Raw genomic sequence first — 24092 nt, 5'->3', positions numbered from 1 at the left:
AACAGTTACCTTATACCTTATATTTTTCATCAGCATTTTTTCTTTGCACGGAAATATCAGGGAAATATTGTTTAAATACATATCTCTGTTTCCATTGTCTATTTTATTATTTCTGTTTTTGGTACCATATGCATATTGGGATTGGGATTGTTATTATCTAAACTAATTTGAAGTAGCTGCTATAACACCACAACTCCCTTTTAGCGTCTCTATCTAGCTGCAAAGCTAGCCAGTAGCCAGTACTGGTCTGTTCTATCAAGGCTAGGCTTTAAGACAAAAATCTCGTATCCCTATATAGTTTGATCCATATCTCGATAACGCTATATATTACAATATAGCATGATTGCTAGATAAAACAATAAATTAGTCAATAAATAAGTGTATATAAATAACCCGTGGTTATTTAAAGCCTTTTTTGTGTGAATGACTTGCCAAATGAAGAAGTACTGAGCATGTTCTGATTTATTTTTGCAATATGAACATACTAGTACATTTGATTTGGTATATGCTTGTTCACATCAAACCAGACAACACAATTGTTTATCAAAATATCCTAATATAGGATATCAATTCCTTTTGAAGATGAAAAATATCAAATTGAGAAATTACCAATCTAAAGATATTTGTTCAAGCATGTGTGATCTTAAAAGAAAACACCTAAAAGTATTGATCAAGTATACAGTCATAGAGTGCACATACCGTCCGTACAAAAAGGCTGAGTAAAAGCCAAACTAGACGGGTATGATTTTTTCATAAAGTAACCTAGTGTGTACTTTTTTCACATGCTGAATAATCAGAATAATGTAAACGTTGTTTGTGTTTGAATTCATTTGTTGTTTTACTCCAGGATGATGTTATGCTTCCCCAAAGAGTTGGTCTGCAGTATGACGCCTCTGTCCTCCACCCACTCTCTGTAAGTCCTCCCTCAAGTATTTGCTTACTCACTTACCCCCCCCCCCACCTTTCTTCATTTCTTTTCTCCTCATTTCTCTCCCTTCCCCTTCCCATTCTCTCTCCCTCTGATCCTCTGACCAATCCCTCCCAAAAATATACGTGTTGTTGGCCTGCGTGTGGGTGTGTGTGTGTGTGTGAATCCCTGCAGTTGGCTTCCAGCACAGTGTGAGTATCCGGTGTTGATGCTTTCTGTGGCCCGCCAGGTCAGAGGTCAAAGGTTGTGTGTGTGAGGGAAGTGAGGGAGACAGCCTGGAGACAGCAGGCTTGCTGCCCTGCACAAACAACATGCCCATTTCTGTTATGGCTGCAATATTTTATAGTTCTTGTACGATAATATGTTCTTGTTTTTTCCAACTTTGTATAAAATCTTAATTCTTTATGTAAACCCCTCTTTACTTTTTATTGCTCTGTCTTCTGAGATGTGGCCGGTTTGTCTCGAAAAGGGAACAAGTGATGCAGTTCAGATACATGATGCAACAAAACTAAAGACTTTTCATGTTGCTTACTTTGCCATTTATTTTCTTGATTATTCAGTTAATTATTTGGCCTAGAAAAAAATAAGAAAACTGTGCATCATAAATTGCCATAGCCAAGAGTGACATTTGAAAGAGGTCATATGTTGTAAGGAAACTATCCAATACCATAAACAAATAGAAATTGTTGTCATAAGACAAAGAAAATCTGCAAAAGTTCACATCATTTTGCTTGATGAATGATTGAAATATTTGATTGCTTAGTCCATTAATTATTTAATCTTCATACAAATGTTCTTAAAATCTGAACAACAATTCAAACCACGATGATTCTGTGTGGTTGTTAGTCTGTTGAAACTTAAATGTAACTTTTTATTCTGAAGGCCTTCTAATGAAACCTTGTTACTTTTTCAAAATTGCTGAAATTAGTTTCAATGTGTACTTATCAGAAACGTTTTTATTTTGACGTGTTTTTGTGTTTGTGTGTTAGCTGATTGGCTGTCAAGTTCAGAGGGTCCCTGAGGGCTCTACGGAGCGTTACACCCGCTGGATCAACATGATCTCTCAGGATCAGCTCCTCACACAGGTAAATACCCGCAGCATGTTGTTCGGGCACTACTTTGCCTCTGAATGTGTGTGTATGTGAGAGGTCATGTGCCAGGCATCAACCAGGTCAGATAGAAACAGGATACGTACCTGCCGCTGCTGTTTCCACGGAAATGTGGCGGTGTACTAGACCGAGGACGCAGCTCCACTCCTGACCTCTCAGTCCGTCCCGCTCCCATCGGAGGAAACCGCTCACACCGCCTGCTGAGGGGGTCAGTAGTGGAAAATGCTTGTGGTGGAAAAGATCATTTTGCAGAAATAAGTGCTGCAGGCTTATTTCAGTTTCAACTGCTGACATGTTGTGCTCATTGTACTGCACAACTGTGTCAAGGTTGCTACATAATAACATCTTTATAGACTTTTTTTATAAGCTCGTCATTTGCTTCTGCACTCTGCCCCATTCAATTTCATATGAAATAGTTTTATGCCTTAAAGGTCCCCTTGTGACCTTTAAGGCATAAAACTATTTCTTATGAAATTGAATGGGGCAGAGTGCAGAAGCAAATGATGAGCTCATAAAAAAGTGAGAACTCTAATATGTTGATGGAACAGTATTATACTGTTCCATCAATATATTAGAGTTCTCAGTTATATACAAAACATGTCTCTGAAGTGTTTGGCTCGAAATACCAAACAGATCGTGCATTGTAGCAGCCCTGTTTCCAAAGTGCTGATTTCTCTGTCTGTTACTTTGTATGAAAAAAAGTACCCACGCCCCTCTGAGAGATATTTGGTTAAAAAGAACACAAACTGCTCTAGGAGGAGATTCAGGTGATAAGGTGGGCGGGTGTTATCTTGGTTGGTGATTGGCTAGTGGTTACACAAGCCAAAAAAACATTGTGACATCATAAAGTGGCTAAAATCTGATCAGCTCATTTTCAGACAGCTTTTTATATAAATGGATCAGGACAAAAAGAGAAGGGGTCTTTTTTCCCGGAATGTTCAGAATCTCTTTACACAGATGGGACACATGTTTATGTATAAAATACATGAGAAGGGGATTTTGCATAATAGGTGACCTATAAAAAATGACGGCTGCTCCAGAGCAGGTGGAGCCAGAGCTCTGTTGTGGCTGTGGCAGATGGTGAAATGCAAAGGATGGAAAAGATTTGAATGGTCAGGAGCCAAGTTTCACAGCCAAGTCATGGAAAGCTATATGACTCGCCTAATCACACTCATCTGGAAAGAATGGAAACGTGACCCAGCATAAGCAAACCCAGCTGATAGCATGACCCCACACTGGCACGGTGTTGGTCTGCTAACTGGGAATATAATAATATACGGTATTTGGACTGTCGGGCCACAATGCATTTGGTAACACTTGTGTTGACATTATACTGTACACATAAGCAAACCCAGCTATTACCTCGCAGGGCATTGGCTAATTAAAGGAACATGTTGCTGTTTTTTAACTGGCTGTTTATCATTACAATGTGGGTTTTAACTGCTAATTTATCATGTTAAACTTCCCTTTATGTTGCCAGCTCCCACAACTTTATACCCATTGCCAACAAAAGTCCGCCAGATGAAGCGCATCTCTGCTTTAGAGCTTTGGTTTGAACTACAAATTGTGCTTCTGCAGTTTTTGTGTGCTCGGCTACTTAAATGGGTATTGCTGGAATATAATATTTGGGGCTTCTCGCTATGTATGCCAACGTATTCAGTGTGGAGGGATTATGGTGTATGGAGGAAGACAAGGACACCCCAGCAGAGAGTCAAGCCCAGCGAGCTGGAGAGGATAGTGGTGCAGCACGCACAATGCATGCTGGATATTGTAGGTTTTCTGCTAAATTGATTACCACAGCCCTTTTTCTTTGTTTACTCTGGTCCTCTAGCATCGATTTAAAAAATACATGTGCCTTTAAACTGCTTTGACAGATCCGTTTTATTTATCTGTTCAGCTGTGGAATAGTTATTTTAAGGTGCTATTCAATGAAAATCTTTACCACTTTTATAATTAATTATTTTACTTTCACCATAATAAGAAGGGACATTAACCACTAAAGGATGCATGATGAGACCCTTTATTTACGTAGAGATGGAACTCTACTGTTGCTGTCTGAACAAAACACACCGTCACCAAGGATACAACACAACCTGGACACACACACACACACACACACACACACACACACACACACACACACACACACACACACACACACACACACACACACACGTAGAGTCTGCATAACTCCTTAGCAGGCATTCCTGGATATTTATGTGATATTAAGTTTCATGGAGCATGAGAATGAGATCATGCATTGATTCTGCAGGCTTGAAGCAGCTCCTCACTTCTCCTCACATTTTNTTTTTTTCTATTTCACTTTATATTTGAAACAAATCTCAAAGTGCATTTTTTTTGCAGGTTCTGTGCAGGGGACATTGATGAACACATGGACATCTTCCTTGACACACAAGCTACTAAGGATGCAGTGATACAGGCTGGTACTACCATCTTCCACTACATTTACCATGCACCAGGTACTGCTTTGGGTGAAATTCGACACAACATGTTCTCACGGAAGGCAGCGGCAGGGCTGATCAAACCAGAAACTCTACCTCCAACAGAGGGTGCAGCTGCACAGCATTCTCTCTGTGCCTACCTACAAACCCAGGACTGGATCCTTCTGCAGAGTATGTCTCTGAACCCCAGTGACTATGGATGGACATTAGGTGTACATGGCTATGAGCCAGTCCCAACACTAGACCCCATGGCTCCTGAGGAGCTACTGCAGTTCACAAGCTGCAACTGTAATGGAGATTGCAGCAACCGGCGGTGCAGCTGCAAGAGGAATGGCGTTAAGTACATCTCAGCATGTGGAGTCTGTAAAGGAATTTCATGCAAGAATTGTGGTCATGATGGTGGTGAGTCTGGAGAAGACTCAGAGATTGACTCCTGAAGTGATCAGCACTTGTAACTACAAATAAAGCTACTTTTGAATTTAAATATAAGAGTGGGCGTGGCCTTTTTTCAACCAAGGAATGATTTTAGTGAAAAATACATGATTGCAATCAACTCAGAATCATGAAAAACCCCTAGTTTGACCCCTCACAAGTTACCCAAGGCCAAACAGAACATTTTAGATTTTTCGAAAATCGGTATTCGGTACCTCAACTTTGAGCAGTTGTTACGAAAAAACATACTGGATTTGAACTTCAACTTTTTAATACATCTTACTACACACCTTTTCAAACACATTAGTGAAGAAATTGATTGGTAAGGATTTAGTTTGCAGATTCTCATATATTTCCCTTACTATATACCTTTTATTTGGAACAAATAGTCAGAGTATGAACTTTATAAGACTAATTACACCAATATCACCAACAGTTTACTCATGTTGGACGGCTTAGTGTCATTGAATATTTGGATATTGATATTGACAGACCGGAAATAACCAATTTTATTTTCAACAGCTCTGGCTCAACAGGAAATCAATTATATGACTCATAAATCCTTTCATTTAGGTTACAAGCCTCCTCAAACCCGACACATACAAGGCCATTCTCTGAATATGCCAGCCCATTGAGAGAGAGCATGCTAATCCCCACATATTTGGTAATTGCTCAAGCTCCCTCTGTGCTCGATTTCTCAAGCACCCTCTGCCAGAGATTGCCTACCTGCAAACTCTGCCTTCCCAAAGGGAAAGTTTGCAGGCGGGCAATTGGAGTAGCAGAAGAAAGAAAAAGAGAGGAGTCAGCTTTCTGCTACGATTGTGTGTGTGACTGTGAGGCTGTGCATGTTATACTCACTATAAGCGCTGTATGGTTCTTGCTGCGCACAGCCTTGTGTAGGGCAGTAATGCCATCTTTTGTTCTGTAGTCCAGATGCACCCCCCCACTCTTCAGCACCTTGATGAGCTCTGCACATCCCTCCAGCTGTGCTGCCAGCGTTAGAGGACATTCTGTCAAACACAAGGATGAGTGAGCAAACTAATTAAAAAATCAACATATTTCCAGTGACTTTACAGTGCATTCATCTTACAAGGTTGACATTTAAAAAATTGAACCTGTCAATATTTGCAGACATAAATCGCCGGCTCCATTCGTAAAAACAGTGGGTATAACTTTCCAGTGACTCTGCATCTGGATGACTGCCTGGTGACTGTCACCCTCTGGTCTGCCTAAGTGACTGCTTCCTGTTGGTGTTAACCCAAGCCATTCTTATTCACCCCGCTTCCCAACAGGTCACCCAACAGGGACATCTCCTTTATGGCTGGACAAACATTTTCATAAATGTGAGGAGATTAGCAAAGAGAGTAATCCAGCTTTACCCAACGTGCAGAAGGCTTATTTCAGAAAAACCTCAAAATGGTCATTTTAGTGAAAAACACCAAATGAACAGAGAGAGAGAGAGAGAGAGAGAGAGAGAGAGAAAGAGAGAGAGAAAGCACAATTTAAGAAAGGAAAATGAATGAACCTGAGTAAAGTCATTCAAAAATAAAGTCAAGGTTGAAAAAGCGAAGTAAAAATAACTAAAGTATAGAAGGGATAGGACCTTTCTTTGCACACACTGCTCACCTCCTGTATCTGGATCATGGAAGTTGGGGTCCAGGCCTTTCTCCAGGAACCTTGAGACCTTTTCAATGTTCCTCAGCTGCACATACTCCATGAACTTCTTCAGGTTTGCCTAATGGAGGGAGACAGGGGAGGGGGAGGGGGGAGAGGGGGAAGCAGAGGGAAGAGGTAGCTGTGATTGGTTGATGTCAGACACATGTTGATGGAGATGTTTAATAATGCAGTTCAGAGATGAAAGCTAAAGTCGTTGCTCTCTGCTTGTGTGTTTGACGGTTTTATTTCTGTTCTGTCATGCCAAGCAAATGGACCATGTGCAGTACGTGTATAAGCTATTATAGGATGGACCAAAAGAGACAACGAAAAGGCAGAGAGGTAACGCAGAAATCTGAAAGAGCTTTCCTTTGGATGGTAATGCCTAGAAAATGAGATTGTGAGCAAACATCACCATTGTAGTTTAAGCGTTGTGGGTAGAACACTTTACAGTACCTTGAAGCAACATTGTCACATCAACGGGTCTAACACTGATGTTGAAAATCATTTTCATACAACAAGCAGAAACCTGTGTGCAGGTTCCACCAACCCAGAACACACACATACTGTGCTCACACACAGCAACACTTAATTTCCTTTGTGACTTCTGATTAAACATATTCATCACCTCTGCTGATGGGTGTAAGCCTGTAGAGTGAAAAATGAAGCTATGAGCAAGGTACCAGCACTAACATTTCATAATAGATTACTATAGTCTGAAGTGTCAAGGCAACAATCTATCATGGGCTGAGAAAGAATATTACGGCGCATAAATGATCTAATAACTATGTACTGTACTTATAGAAGACATGGAGTAAAAAGAGGTATTATTAAAACAAATCTACTACCTTATAGTTTGACACTGAACACAATAACAATGAAAACATGATTAATAACCTAATAATAGGTATCCCAAGGATCTAACTACACAATATCTGCAGTATACCAAATGAGCAGAAAACTTTCATTACTATTGCATTGGCTGCTTCTCAGCGTCAGTCCTTACGTAACATCCACATGTTCAAAAGCCTCTGGATACATATACACAAATACATTTGACACAACTTAATTACTTCAGAAACACATACAAACATGTGCGCTCACATGCAAGAATGCAAACAGATTGCAGCTGCCATGTTCAACACTCACCATGTGCGGCACCATTGTATATCCTTCGCTCTTAAAAGTCACACCCTACACTTTCCGAATTGCACATCATATCCTCCCTTGCTCTTCACACCAAGTCATCTGCAGCCCGCCTTCACACACACCACACTGACATGCTGCGGGGAGCTGCCGACCGCTCCTCTCACCATCTCCAAGTCAAACTGAGTGAGAGAAATTCACTTTGGCTTTTCTCTTTTTTTCAGATGTTCTCTGAGGCAGTTGTTATGGTGATGGGATACAAAGACAGCTCTGGCAGCCAATGCACACATGAGGGGCTTTGAGGTTGTGTGCGTAAGTTGTGTGTGTGTGTGTGTGTGTGTGTGTGTGTGTGTGTGTGTGTGTGTGTGTGTGTGTGTGTGTGTTTGTGTATCCTGCACAATGCCTCCAATACTGCCTTGAAGTGGCTCGGTGATGATTTGCCAGTAATCAGCTGGATCCGATTGATTTGTATTTTATTGCCTGTTATACAGAGCACTGATAAAAAGCCAAAGCCGATGTTTCTGCTTCTGAGAGGGGCTTAATAAACTTTTCATATTTTCTCCCACTTGATATCTTTTTTCTATTTGTAACACACACACACATTCACGCACATGTGCACCATATCCATTAGAATAATTATTTACAAGTCACCATGATACACAGAAAATTGTCCTGATATTCAGAAAAAGACCAACAATGGAATGAAAGCCTGTCATCCATCAAAGCTCTCTGCAGCGCTGGTGGAATGGCTAATTGTTCCTTTGCAAAACAAGTAATTGGAAACTCAAAATAAAAATACATCCCTAAATAACTGCTTTATTATGTTATTAACCAACTCATCTTCATTTAAATTAAGAAATTAAGTAAGACAGTTTCCCTTCAATTTCATGTTGAAACATTTTAGCTTCTGGCAATATTAAAAAATCATGCAAAATCTTTGCATGTCTTTTATGTCTCCTGCTTTAGATGCTGCTTCTTTTTCTTCCTGACTAAGTCAAAAACTCTATCATGTTCCCAGCTTGAAGAAAATAGTGCAGAAAAGCCTGAAACTGTTAAAGATGGGTGAGGATAATTTTATATTAACCAGATGTGCACTGATCTTCTATCACTTTAAGTAGCAATCACTTATAGTGAGTAGGGTAGAGTATTTGTATTCATTATCCAAGCCTGTGCATCCACATGCTGCTGGGAATGGGAATGATTTGCAAGTGGAGTAAAATCTTCCTACACAGGTCATGAGAGTTTATTGAAATTCAAAAGAAATTGGAAAAACATGAGAAGTACCTTAATCTGTTTGAATGTAATCTTTTATTTGCCAAGTTTCAGTCACATATGATTGTGTGCTATTGTACTGTGCGTTAGCCAGGATTTTAGTTGTTGTATTCTGGGAAGAACACTGCCTTTTTTTTTAATATCTTTTAATGACTTTTGATGATTTATGCTTATTGTAAGATTGTATTGGTCGTGGAGCCTGAAGTAAAAAAATGAATAAGTGCCACATCATGCACGCAGCAGTAGGTGAAATCGTTCTACACATAAAAGCGACAGTCAGCAAAAATTAAACGGGTTAATCACGCAATCATGTCTGATGGGTGGGGGGGAGACCAGTGGTAACATCCTTGATAGTGTATGTACTTAATATTCCAACATTTAAAAGTTAATGAAGATAATGAGCCTTACAATCACCAGCACCTGCATGTCCTTGAATCTAGAGAGATACATTAGTCATCCCTCAACCTCATAAGAATTGTTTTGTCAGACTTTGACAGACAGGATAGGCAAAATGTGCCATTAATTAATAACCTACTAACAAAGAAACGCCAATCAATGGCACTGATAGGAGATGGATGAGGGGCTCTGATTGAGCTCATTGTTAGTGATTGTGTACTGGGAGGCATTACCCTAGGCTATTGTTGTTACAATTTTTTTTTGGGAAAGTCGCTTAATGTGCAATACATGCTCCTTATTTTGTGAAGTACAAATCCATGTATTTGTTTCCAGCCTTAGACCCGGCAGTTTCTGTTGTTGCTCGGGTGCTACGGTAGCTACAATTAGCTTGAGGGGCAAAACAAACGGACAACTTAAATCTGATCCAGCATGTTCTTTCCAAAAAACATTAAAGGCCCCAAGCAGCTTCAGTATTTTTTTATGTTTTCTACATCAGTACGGGTCGTGCCTCACTAATATTAACAATTTTACAGTCCAGATTAAGTTTCATGTTCGGCAGTTATCTCCATAGATACAATGTGAGTTCACTGCTAAAATCCATCACGTGTACGCAAGCACAAACAAATGCAGCTCATCAACTATTGGGATCTACTTCAAAGCAACCTGTGCTCTCCAGGGAGGAAGGGTAACACTAAGAGCAAGATACAATCGGAGGAAACAAAAAATAGGAAATGACATACAGATACATGTGCACAAGAATTACCACCAAGTGCTGACGGGCACTCAGAATGATGCTAGACGAAATGTAAAGTCTTTAAATAACTACGGATCACATCAATCTCTTCATTAATTCAAAGTTTTGAGCACACCACACACGTCTTGTTTTCCTTCAGAAGAACATATGTGTCTTAGTCATTTTATACTTATTTTGGCCAATGAATCAGCAGTTACCATCTCTAGTAGTCACAATATCTAGCTCATCAAATAATACTTTACTGTGTCTCACCTCAACTCCTCATTAAATATCAAAAATAGTTGAGGTCCGTGGTGTTGACAGTGTCAGCGCTTTACTTTCACAGAAATATTCCAAGGAAAACAAGAAAAATATGACTGAACAGCCAAAATGATGGTTAACCATGAACAAACTAGTCAGAATATTCAGAGTCTCTGTTTCAAAATAACAACAAATACTGCATTATCTGCAACTGGTCAACACTTTATCATTTCTGTTCAAATGTAATGTGTGTCCTTTTTTCTTTAACTGCCAGATTTGATCAGTCTAAGGCTACGTTTGCTGAGGTTGTGATACTTAGTGTATTTTGTATAACTCTAAGGTATACCAAGATTTGCAAGCTGAACAATTTGGTGTCCACCAATGGCAATGATTGAACACATTTATAGAATAAGCTATTTACTCATTAGTTGTACTTCTAGACCCTAAACTTTGGCAACAAGTTTAATTGGTAGTCAAAGCAGTTTCTGTGGATACTACAGTTAAGATGAGGGGTAACCATGCTATGCTGAATCAATTAGACAAAAGAGAGGGACGACAAACAAAGAACAGATAAGAGAACGAAAGAGAGGAAATGGAAGACAGTGTCTAATCTCAGCGCAGCAGAGAAAGAAACAGCAGCACTAATCAACTCTGGGAATCTATGGCAAGTTACCAACTTGTTAAACCAAGAAAATATCCTGCAGATTCATTTTGAAGCTCAGCACGAGGTGTCCTTATCTGCACTACATGTGATTAGAAATGACTCTTCAACAGCGCCATTGAATAGGTTCTGCATTTGGTACAAATTCAATTCTTTTCTGGCTAAAAAACGTTTGTAGCCAAATCAATCAAAACTCAGCTAAACATACAGTACATAATGAATGAGAGTAATCTTATATTTGCAATGTTACACATAAAAGACAATCCAACAAACTATAAATGTTGTCATGTGATGTCACAGGTTGTCAGTAACCTGTGACATGACCATACCAACAACATAACTTCACTGCAGTATATAACAGTAGCTGTTTACTTGGTGGGAACCTCCTGATATTGAGGGAGACCCTTGTTCAGGATTCAGCCCTCACCTTCAGACTTTCCTTTTAATATGGCCCTATTTGGACTTGTGTCCCGATTAATGTGCAGCCTATTGTAAGAGATCGCCAATCAGAGGAGCAAAGTGAGTGGATGAGCAACTTCAGCTACTGTAGAGGGGAAAAGATGATAACGGCTCCTTTTTGTATTTCAGTTCTCCCAGGAGGCTCTTGTCTCTTTCTCCACAGGGGGGATTATCTGAAAGTACCTGATAAAAGCCTGGGTAGGATGCCAGAAATTACAGAGACAATTTGCCGCCTTCCCTTCCTCTTTTACTCACTATGTTCTCTGGCTATTCTCTGTTACTTTCTCTCCTCCTTTTATGATACGATTTGCCCTAGCTTCATAAAATGGAGGTATACCCGCTCAATGCCCTGTTCAATACCTAAAGTGCATCCATGTGTGAGCCATACAGCTTGTCCAAATGCATGTCAGACACTTTCACTGCCCTATATTTACACTCATTACCACATGGTCTCATAGCCCCTGGTCCCTCACAGCTGGCCTACACTACACTGTGCCATGGGTGAGTAGTAATTAACATTTTCACCAACATAATGGTTATTCAAGAGGATCATATACTGGCATAATGTGACCTGGCCTGTAAAACACACATGCTCTAAAGTGTCACAACTGCTTAGGCAATAAACACAGAGAGCCAGTGTAGTGGGTCATGGGTGTGCTCTGGGGACAGGAAGGCATCACCATGATATGAGTACAACCTAAACCTCATGCAGACGTGGAAGTAATGCTCAAGCCCACCTGCACATGGTGCATGCCACATTACAGATGCTGTACCATGAAGACAAGTGTATGGTTAGCTTTAGGGATGTCATAATACTACATGCATTGGTTGATACTAAAACAAGTAGCAGTCTAAAATTCTCAATACAAATGTGAGTCTCCTGCTTGCATCGTATTGATTTAACTAAATAATTGATCACAAGTGTCAAGTGAGTGTCTTCTGTGCTGTGGAGCGAGTGTTTGGTTAGCGGGAAGAGAGGGAGACAGAGGTGGATGCAACGACAGCAAACAGCTGTTATGCAGAGAGGGAGCAGAGGAGAAAACTGTTGAGGACGCACAACAAGACTCCTGTGCTATATATCCTTCTGGATTTAAACAGTTTGACAGGACGCTGTTGTGACATCCCTATTTACAGTATCGATAATCCCACATTTACACCAACACCCATTGCTTATGCCATGTGGGAAAAAGCATTTACTCGCGTGTGAAATCCACAAGGAGTTCAGACCTACCACATTGTGTAGTGAAGGGTTATCCATGCTACCAACAAAGTACACAGTTCAAAATGTTCTGTCCGTCTTCTTGTGACTTCAACTCACTCACATGATGCTACTTTGTGCTTTCAACTCATCAGGTATGCCCTGTCAGCATTTAGCTGTCATATTCTAAAGTGAAGCCTATTCAGATGCCAGGCGACTTGTCTGCTCAGCCGGTCTGACAGTGATGCGGAAAATGGTCGTGACACTAACTGATGGCGTGATCAATCAGACCCAACAGTATTACTGATGAGCAACACACAGTTGGAACTGTTGCGGTTAATATGATTCAATTATTAACTTGTAAGTACTCTGTCAATAAACAAATGTGTAGAAGCTGATTTACATATACAATGTTATTGTCCAAATAACAATTAGCATGAGGTGCCATGGATTCAGGGAGTGTCCATTTATATGATCTTAGCAGAAGCATTAGCTGTTTTGTTTTATGCAATAAAGCTCTTACTAGAAATTCAGGCATCAACAATCATTACCAAATTAAAAAAGGACAACTGCCTCTTCCTCTGTGTTGTCACGTCAGCAAACACCCTTATCTGGCACTCAGTGTTCCTGAATCTCTGTCTGTCTGTGCTTTGTTGACAGCCACTTATATAGAGGCTGGAGCGAGAGGCTGGAGCGAGAGCCTTGACCTCCGTCTCCCAGCTGCTTTGTACAGAGGCTGTCCTGCTGCAGGGGCACTGCATTTTAAATAGACACACAAACCTAAAGTACAGAAACACCACTCCATATTAAATTCATGTCCATTCTGGCTACGTTCTCAAACCCCTGCTCACAGAACAGCTTTTTCTCCCCAGGTTTATCAAAAGTAAGATTCAAGTTTCAAGGCTTTTATTGTCATGTGTGCATAGCTACAGTGTAGTTATGACAATGAAATTCTTAGGTCACAGACTAAATAAAATAACTTTAATTTGATTTAATATCATAGAAACAGAATATAATAGAAACTGTGCAGAATAGTCTATATACAGTAATTGGATATGATATATGAGTTGCAAACAGATGAATGACGTATATTCTTTCAAAAGTTCAGGTGTTTAACTTTCTTATGGCCTGTGGGATGAAACTGAATGAAATGACATAATGGATCTAAATGAATGTCCTGACCATCATAATAGATAATATCATATATTTGTCTCAGAGTACTGAGTACTGAGATACAGTATAGACAAAAAAAGGCTGATTTGAGACACAATTTTATTTTCTATTCTATAAAAGGAAAAGCAAATAATGCAAGCACTGTTTGCAGAGTGGAATTGTTACACAGTGGTTGTACTATACAGTTCTCAAAAAATAGATTTTTGTGTGTATGTTTGTAGTTGAAGACAACTGAGAGCAAAGGGGAGCATGCAGTATTCACTCAGCTCCATAGCTAAGGGAGATAAAAGCAAGAGGCATCATGTAAGAATACTAATATGCACAAAAGAAAACACAAAGCCAACCCTGACAGTGGGGACTGTAGAGTGAAGCTGTCACTGCTACAGCAGCTGCTCAAGATTCACTTTGAAAACAGAGGCTACTTTTTTTAAACCTTTTCTCGTCAAAAGAAAAAAGGAGGAACATTGCTTAGCTAGTTTTATTTAGTTTATTCTATAATTCATGGATTTATTGCAGAGTGTGAAAGTCTAGAAGCATATTTCCATTACAAATGCAACACAATGATATGGTGTGGTGTGGAAGAAACATAAGAAAGTGGGATCATGTGAGGGGAAGGATTGGAGGAGAGTAGTTCAAAGAAGACATCATGTCTTCTTTGAACTACTCTCCTCCAAGAAGACGAGAAAAAAGGGTGAGAATACGAGATGAGAAAAGGGGGGCAGCAATCTTTTTACAGCTCTAATCTTTCCTGTCCCGTGCAATATTGGTTTCTCTTGAATTATAAATGACAGAGAAACTCCTTTGACAGAAACGACAAACTAATCCACTGTAGAGTTGTTCTGAAATCCTGTAATTATTAGATCTTTATTCTCAAAAAGTTAAATGTTTGTCGACAGTCTGAATTTCTTGGCTCAGGTGCAGTTGATATCTGATCTGTTCAGGTTTGGGACATCGTTTTTTCTTCATCCTCTTTTTTCTCCAGTCCATCCAAGGTTTAAGTGAGGCAACTTAGAAAGGTGAAATGTGCCTTTTGTGGAAGTAAGGGTCCTCATACACTTGCTAACAAATAATTGATGATTTGCAATTCTCTTTGGTATAAAACTCTCTGGCATGTTAGCAACATTTTCTTACTTTGAACACATCAAGTAATTAACTACAATGAATAATGAATATCTCTCGATGTTGCGCATCTCAGTAAACACACGGGCAGTGACCCGGATAAAGCTCTTTCAATTCATCATTAAAAATAGTTCTACAAATAGTGAATTTAAAACAAATACTAAAGCACTTTTCTTTTCAATACAGAAAGTGGCCACAGACACAAATATCCAAACATTACTTAGAAACTATCATGAGTGACAATGAAAGCACTGAACTGGGCAAGCAACAAACCGAAGCAGTGTACATTGCCAGAAGTTGGCATATTTGCCGCCACAATGACTGATTAATAACATCCTGAACACCTTGATGGGCAACAACGTGGTGCAGGAATTGTTTAAACTCTTTTTCTGCAGTGAATCAAAATCACTATTGATAACCAATGTAAATCCAGGCTGCCTACTGCTGCAATCCTAGCCATTTTTGGGATATACTTTTTGAGTGCCTTCAGCAATATTAAGTGTTCTCTACTGAAATTAGTCCATGAAATGAAACATGTTTCCACACAACTTGTTTCCACATTAAATGTAACAATGATCAAGTCCAGGACAAACAAACAGGCAGAGTGTATATTTAACATTACATCTTACTGGAAGATTAAGTCTGCTGGCTGGTCGAAATTCTGGTACAGTATTGTTCTATGTGTGTATTGGTGTGTGTGTGTGTGTGTGTGTGTGTGTGTGTGTGTGTGTGTGTGTGTGTGTGTGTGTGTGTGTACTTCTGCCTGTATCTATGTCAGTTTGGAACTCAGCCTACAGTTTGTTTGTCTGAGAGAAAGAGTAATCTTCACTATCCATGCTTAACAGGCTTAGACCGTAATGCTCTCAGCTACAAAAAGACCAATATACTGTACAACAAAGTATGGACTTTATTTAAAAAAACTGGATTTTCTGTGAGGGAAATCTTCAACCTTTACTGTATAGCAAAAAAATAAATCTCTGAGTAATTCAATACACTCTTAAGCTTAGAGGGAGACTAACAACACATGAAAAAGCAGTGGAGGCTTGAGGATGACAAAAACAGTTCACACACACACACACACACACACACACACACACACACACACACACACACACACACACCTCTTAAGGCACTGCATGGCCTTAAGAGAGTTATTCAATGAGTGTGGTAAAAAAAATATCCCCGCAATCAAAGACAGTGATAGGAGTGCTGTTACTATAGCANCCAACACTATTGGTATTGATTTATAGGATGTCTACTTGTGTAGCCCAAGGGTGGAGACCTAGTCAATTTGCTCGGTGACTGCAGTCTCATTTAGAGAACCAAATTTGAGTCTCTCGACTAATACAAAGGAGTGGGCTTCGTTCTGACCCGTTCATTTCCGTCTATCTCACCTTCTTTCCTCTTTTACAACTCCTCTTCACTCCTCGACCGAAGTTCGAGCGCGTCTTAGTTGGACCGTACTAGGAGAAGAGGTACGATGGTACTTGAATTATAGGTGTATTTCATAGCGTCCTTACGGACGGCATTCCTCAGAGACCGCTGAGATGCACACGCACACACAACACACACGAGCACACACACACCACACACACACACCACACACACAACACACCAGACACCAGCACCACACAGGACTCCAACACAAACATGTAGGAACCACTGCCACACAAAACAAGTCTGTCGGGCCGTGCCATCGTCAAGGTAAGAGATCGATGTGCATTTATCCCAGAGTAGTACCGTAGAAATTCACCAATCTCACAGGGGAAGAATAATAGCCACTTTCATTTATTAATTAATTAATTTTCACCATTTCTAAAAAGTTCTAAACTTATCGTGGAATTTTATTGATAAGGTTTATTGTCGACATTCATTGTCTATTTATTTTGTGCCGAGACAGTTCGTCAAATTTCCGTGACATAAAAAATTAGCTACGCTACGGATCTCTGGTCTCATTTGTTTTTCTTTGTCCGCGACACCATTAGTTAAAATCGTCTTTGCATTTATATGTATTTAGTGTGTCGAAACGTGACGACCTGCACGATAGGAGAGGTCGGAGCGGCGCCGTAACTGAGGAGACGGTCCGCACAGGACAGAGGAGGTATGTGGTATCGATGGTGTTGTATCGTATGGGCAACCGTAGTGTATCGCGCTCTTCGGGTAATATTAAGTGCTGTTATGGGTAAGATTGCATCGTCGCGTGTGTATCGGTCTTCGTGTTAAACATCAAAGTTTGGTTCGTAGATTCCTCTCTACGCGAAGTAGGACCGCCTGAAAACAACCGTTACCCATACAACACCCTCGACCGTTGTATCTTCCCTCAAGGTGGACCTATTTAAGTCGTGGGTTGGGTGTAGAGAACATTACTTGGTGGTTTGCCACGGTCGATATTTGTTTGTTGGGGGTTGTATCAAGGAAATTATATTCGGTTACGGGACGCTCCATTATCGCCCAAAACGAATACACATGTCATATTTTAGGTTGTGTCTCCAATGGCTTACGTAACACCGGGCTGTCAGGTTGGTTTATGGTCAATATTAATAATAATCATTGAGGTCAAATCGTCTTGCTTGTGGCACGGCACACCCCAGTACGATTGTCGACCCAAATCGATATACGACCCAGTGCAAAGGTAAGAAAGGTCTACTCACACTAATCCGCTCAGTATATCGAAAGGTTATCTTATACCGCACTTTGAACCGAGGACTGCGTAAGTTTAGGAAAGTAGCAACACGTAATAGTTTTAGATCGGTGTCGGGGTGTTGTCCGAGACGATGGTGTACGAGACCTCGTCTGGCAGTAAAAAATATCCAGTGGATATACGTTTAGGGGAAGAGTACATATAAGTATGTGTATTCTATCAGGTAGACACATTTCTCTAAGACTTTTGTATGCCCTTCTGGGGAAGAGAAAAACTGGACCTAGGTAAAATATATTTTGTGCGGACATGACTTTTACTCGACTAGTCTAAAATTCTGGTGAAATACTTACAGTGTTACAAAAAAACCGAACACATATGGTGTATCGTGTTTAGGGTGGTTCTATTGTGGGGGGTGGAATGAGTGGACTTGAGAGGAGGATCTCGTCGACAAACACAAGAAAAATGGTTATAAGAGAGTCTCCCCGCACCCATGAAAAAGGTATGTCTTCATTTGTACTGTCTCTTTAGTCTGTGAACCTTTGTCCCGACGATGTTATGTTGTCTTAGACATACCATAAAGCTGGTTTGTGAAGTCTCTGTACAAACATATATTGACTCTTGTATGATTATTATTAACTACCTTGTCATTGTATGACAAGGTTTAGTTATAATCTCAAGAGTGAAAAAATACTCGAGTAGAACGAAGACGTGAGACGGGGTAAGTTAAAGTATCTTATCAAAATACGGAATTGTCCAGTGTTCCCTCTTGTAATCCGTATTTTATAAAGTATACTTTAACTTACCCCGTCTCACGTCTTCGTTACTGTCGAATTATTTTTTCAGATATTTTCTACAAAATACATCGTTGGAACTTGTGTCAACACGTCATGTTATACTCGTGTTGTACAGTCGTCAACTGACTTTATTCGGACGTCGTGAATAAAGACGTTTACTTAGAGGTGTGTTCGTAAAAGGTATGACTTGGGGAGCGTCCGGCCGCACGCGAGAAGAGGCTACCTGCCCGCTGACCTCTCAGTCCTCACCTCGACGCAGGAGCTCTCTATGTATCTATGCGGTGTAAAGGCACCTTTGTCGTCGCCGTCCTATGCATAGGACAAAGGATAGGACTGGACCAACTACGACGTGTACCTGGAGAGTGTATGTGTGTGTAAGTCTCCGTTTCTCACGGGAGTGGGCTTGTTGTACTGACGCCCATAAAGGACACACTCCTCGACTAGGACTCTCTAGTACCACTAGGTCGCCCACATTGACGAGGCATCTCGGAGTCCCTGAGACTTGCACCTGTGGTTAGTCGATTTGTGTGTTTGTGTTTTGTCAGTTTTTTTTTGACAAAAGGACTATTCATTGTGTAACTTGATAGTCGTTAAACCTTTTTCATTTGTCCAAAGTAATCTTCGGAAGTCTATTTTTTCAATGTAAATTTCAGGAAGTTGTCTGATGTGTTGGTGTGTCTAGTAGCACAAACTTAACAACAAGTCTAAAATTCTTGTAAACATTACGTTCGTCTACGAGTTTATTGCTCCGCGCCCCTCCCGTTAGTTTATAAGTTAGTAAGTAGTCGTTTTACTACACTGGTAAAACGTGCTAAAGAGAGCAGATACTTTTTAAAGATAGACAAATACCATAACCTATCAAGGAATGTTGTATACTGAGAAAGTGTGTGAGGTGGAAGAGGCCGAATACCGAAGCGCGAGAAGAATAAAAAAATCCGTTGGTATGTAATTGACTTATTAGTTGCTTTTATGGTTGACCGTTTCATTCGTTGTACCTTGTTCCAGAAATGCAAAAACGTAACGTAGTACATATGATTGACGGTAGGGAACAAGGGAAAAGCTCTGTTGTCCGTGGTCGGTAGAAGTCTTCTGTCTCAGTTATTTTCATTTCTCCGCCAAATGTATTTCTTAATTCTAAAATATGTTTCAACTTTTTTGTCTTGTATGGAATACATGTTCTTGATATTTTTTATAACGCGGTATTGTCTTACCCCGTACAACAAACACGTCCCGTGTTCGGACGACAGAGGTCCGACAGAGGGATGAACGGGAGTGTGTGTGTTGAAACTGGAGACTGGACCGCCCGGTGTCTTTGCGTAGTTGGTACCTATGAGTGTGACACACCTTCGGTGAGTCCCTAAGTGTGTGTGTGTGTTGGTGTCGTCCGGTTGTTGTGCATATAAAACCCTCCCTAAACCAGTCATCCTAGTCTCCTCTCTCTACCCTTCCCCTCCTCCTTACTCCTCTTTTCTTTACTTCTTTCCACCCCCCCCCCATTCACTCATGTCGTTTATGAACTCCCTCCTGAATGTCTCTCACCCACCTCCTGTCTCCGCAGTATGACGTTCTGGTGAGAAACCCCTTCGTTATGAGTAGGACCCATTTTGTTTTTTACTTAAGTTTTGTGTTTGTTGGCAATGTAATAGACTAAATAAGTCAGTCGTTTTTGTTCATGTGTGAGTCCGAATGAAATACGTTTTTTAGTATGGGCGAGATCAACCTGAAAAATGAGTCGGGAAAACATCTGATAACGTGAGAGTACTGCTATGAACTAGTTAGTGAGAAATCCACAAAGAAATGTCGTGTGTGTACGAACTTGTTTATTGAAAATCTAACCATTAAGAGGTTTAAACTATAAAAAGTAGAAGTTTCCTTAATATTAGGATATAACTCCATATAAAACTATTTGTTAACACAACATACCAAACTTACACTTGTTCGTATATGGTTTAGTTTAAATGATCATACAGTATAACGTTTTTATGAGTCTTTGTACGAGTCATTAAAAGTAAACCTCGTCAGTAGTGTGTTTTTTCCGAATTATTGGTGCCAAAAATATATGTGAATAAATATACTGTTAAATAACAAAATAGAATCGTTAGTACGTATATAAATTATATATCGCAATAGCTCTATACCTAGTTTGATATATCCCTATGCTCTAAAAACAGAATTTCGGATCGAACTATTTGTCTGGTCATGACCGATTACCGATCGAAACGTCGATCTATCTCTGCGTTTTCCCCCACACCACAAATCGTCGATGAAGTTTAATCAACTATTATTGTTAGGGTTAGGGTTAATACGTATACGCATGGTTTTGTCTTTTTATTTTATCTGTTACCTTTGTCTCTATACATAAATTGTTATAAAGGACTATAAAGGCACGTTTCTTTTTTACGACTATTTTTTATATTCCATATCCATGACAAACTAAATCCAACAAATTCCGCTTTTGGTCATATATTGTCACAGTTTTCATCTTACTGTTTATGTCTTCGTGTACGTACGCTCAAGATCTTTCGTTAGAATAACAGAAACCATAAAATAAAAATAATTTTACTTTTGGTAAACTTAATTAGGCATACGATGTTCGACAATCTTTATCTAGATTTGTCTCTAGTGCGAAGACTACAAAACCGGTAACTAATCAACTAGATTGTTGTGTACGGAAGGTCTAGTCACTGTATTTATGACAAAGGTTCTTTCTGCCTAGTTACCGACATATTTTTTTAGTTATGTATTTTGTTGATTACTTTGCTGGAACGAGAGGCGAGTAATCAGTACGAGAGACTGTCCAGACAGGTTTTAAGGTGACTCCAGACACACATTTGCCAGTTACATGTCCGGACATATAAACCGTTTTATTATACGGAGGGAATAATCAAAATGTGTGAATGACATACACAATAAATTTCTGAGGACCTGTCACTTCACTTGGTATGAACAGGGCTGTGTGTGCACACGCGTGTGTGTGTGTGTGTGTTGTGTGTGTGTGTGTGTGTGTGTGGTGGTGTGTGTTGTGTGTGTGTGTGTGTTGTGTGTGTGTGTGTGTGTGTGTGTTGGTGTGTGTGTGTGTGTGTGTGTTGTGTGTGTGTGTGTTGTGTTGTGTGGTTGTGTGTGTGTGGTGTGTGTGTGTGTGTGTGTGTGTGTGTTGTGTGTGTGTGTGTGGTGTGTGTGTGTGAGTGGCGTAGGACTTTCGTGTCTCATAACGGGGTGTCAGACTCTGTGACGGAACAAGAATGCGATAGCGTGACTTTCTGTTTTCTTGTCACATACAATTACAGACAACGAAAGAAGAAACGAAGATTGTTAAGGTAAACGATACACATTCTTAATGGTACAAATTGTATAATTTGTACCCTTGACAAACTTACACGGTTTGGTCTTTTTACGACTCCATAGTCAACTGGTCAGTATTCGTAGCTGTCACACAGTTTGACCAAATTTTATATTCATATAGCTTTTCTTTCACCCTCTGACTTCTGACACTGACTCACATCTTCTCTCACTGACTCACATCCTCTCTCTCTCTCTCTCTCTCTCTCTCTCTCTCTCTGTGTCCCCTGGTTTCCCAGAACTCATTCGTATTCCTCTTATTCATGCTTTTGGCCACAGCTTACATCTGCAAAATGTTGCAATATTACAACAGAAGGGAGAGGAGTTGTGTGTGTGTTGTATGCATACACACACACACACACACACACACACACACACACACACACACACAAACTTTCTAGATTCTGTCCAGCTGTTTGACTGGCTGAATCCAGATGTTTTCCTCCATTTTCTTCATCTGTGTTTCATTTAACTTTGCAATTGTCTTCAACTTTAACCAAGAACACTCATAGTGACATAGCTGGAGCAAGAAACATCTCAACCTGGAATGACCCTCGGATTCAAAACGCAACAAAACTACAAACATACACACATGCAGAGGAAAGGAGGTACAAGTAGGGGTGAGGGTCTGGAGAGAGGGGTATGCAGAACTGGAATGGTGAGAAGAGGGGGAAATATAGATACGGTCATGTGGTCCTGGTGTTGTCGGGTTAGATGAGAAATGGGCCCAAACAAAGTCATTAGTATAAGATCATGTGCCAGAGGATGGAGGTATGTGTCCTTCCAGGAAGGTGTGAGACATGCTGCTGAACTCCAACCTGTTTTGTCTTGAGTCTTTCTGCAATGTACTGTTTGTTCAAAAACAAATGTGAAATTTCCCAGAGCCGTCTGTCTGCCAAACCCTGGTCAGGTTCTAGCTTATATAATGTTATGTTTTCTAAACACGAAACAAAGTTATTTTATTTATAAAGTGGAGCTGACACTAAATTCTGTTTCCTGCTCGGTGTGGTGAGAGACAACCTGCAGGTTGTGGTTGTATTTATATATCATGATAACTCTTGCAGGATTTGATTATTCAAGCCTGAGTTCAGACTTATTTTAATGTTCACATTTAACACTATTTATATGAAGTGATATCAATATTTAAAAAAAAAGTATACTTATACTCTCAGCTAATACTACAGTTTGTATCCAGGTGCATTGATCCATGGTTACATTTCCCTTTTTCTCACGTCTAAGGCCTTATTTAAGTATATCAGTTTTTTCTTCCACTGTGTACTTGTGCAAAATTTGCTAAGGAGGTGTCGGCGGTCTGGCGATTTACTCGGAAGTTCCCAACTCCGGGGACTTACGGCAGGGGACTTCGCATGGCAGTATACCCCGTGAAGTGGTTTGCGGCCTGCCAGTAAACCCGAAGCAGAAGAAGAAGAAGTGACGTCAGCGGCTCATTTGCGTAATCTTCCCTCAGGGAACTTATTGCGGTGTGAACGCGATCTGTACTTAGTTCCATGGGGGTACTAAGTGCTGGCCGCTGAGCACTAAGTACGGCAAAGTATTTGGTGTGAAAGCGGCTAAAGGCTTCAATTTTCATGGCAGAGAAAAATAAGTCCTTAAAAGTGTTTGTTCGCAGTGACCACCAGTATGTACACGTGCAGTGTGTCCAGAACACTATTATATTATATAAAGAGATTTTTGCTATTTAAAGACTGAATTTGTGTTTCAGGTGTACACCTCTCATGGGCCAACAGTTGTCATGCCGACGTGGTTCTGCTCGAGGAACTGGTACCTGAAGGTTGGACCGTTTGATGAGGGGGGCAAGGTGAGAGTTCACCCAAAGTGTCCCTGACCCTCCTCACTGTGTGTGTGTGTTTCACACTCTCACTTCCTCCTCCCCAGGGAGTCCCGGAGGACTTGATCTTCTTCTACCAAAGTCTTCGTCAGGGAGGGGGCATGGCCAGGGTCGACCAGTGCCTGCTGGTGTACCGTTACCACGAGAAGGCCACCACACACTCTGTAACAGAGTCAGTATCACCCACACTCCCTTTCCCCTGCTCAGCTACACACACACACACACACACACACACACACACACACACACACACACACACACACACACACACACACACACACACACACACACACACACACACACACACACACACACACACACACACACACACACACACACACACACACTACTACTACGTACGTACGTACGTACTACTACTACTACTACTACTACACGTACGTACGTACGTACGTACGTACGTACGTACGTACGTACGTACGTAACGTAACGTAACCTAACCTAACCTA

The 24092-nt window shown here is 40.4% G+C and overlaps 1 protein-coding gene across 1 annotated transcript in view; it reads left to right on the top strand.

Annotated features, from left to right (window-relative positions):
- LOC104965473 (UDP-GlcNAc:betaGal beta-1,3-N-acetylglucosaminyltransferase-like 1) overlaps positions 1-24092 on the top strand; it is a 32916-nt gene that overhangs the window by 2953 nt on the left and 5871 nt on the right. Inside the window, 4 exon segments of the mRNA XM_010794428.1 lie at positions 848-913; positions 1918-2013; positions 23500-23595; positions 23673-23801. Of these exon segments, the coding sequence (XP_010792730.1) occupies positions 848-913; positions 1918-2013; positions 23500-23595; positions 23673-23801 (387 nt within the window).

This window comes from Notothenia coriiceps, unplaced genomic scaffold (genome assembly GCF_000735185.1).
Source record: "Notothenia coriiceps isolate Sejong01 unplaced genomic scaffold, NC01 NC01_scaffold00037244, whole genome shotgun sequence".
NCBI lineage: Eukaryota > Metazoa > Chordata > Actinopteri > Perciformes > Nototheniidae > Notothenia > Notothenia coriiceps.
The sequence above is the reverse complement of the archived record's forward strand: the minus strand, read 5'-3'. Positions and strand labels throughout refer to the sequence as shown.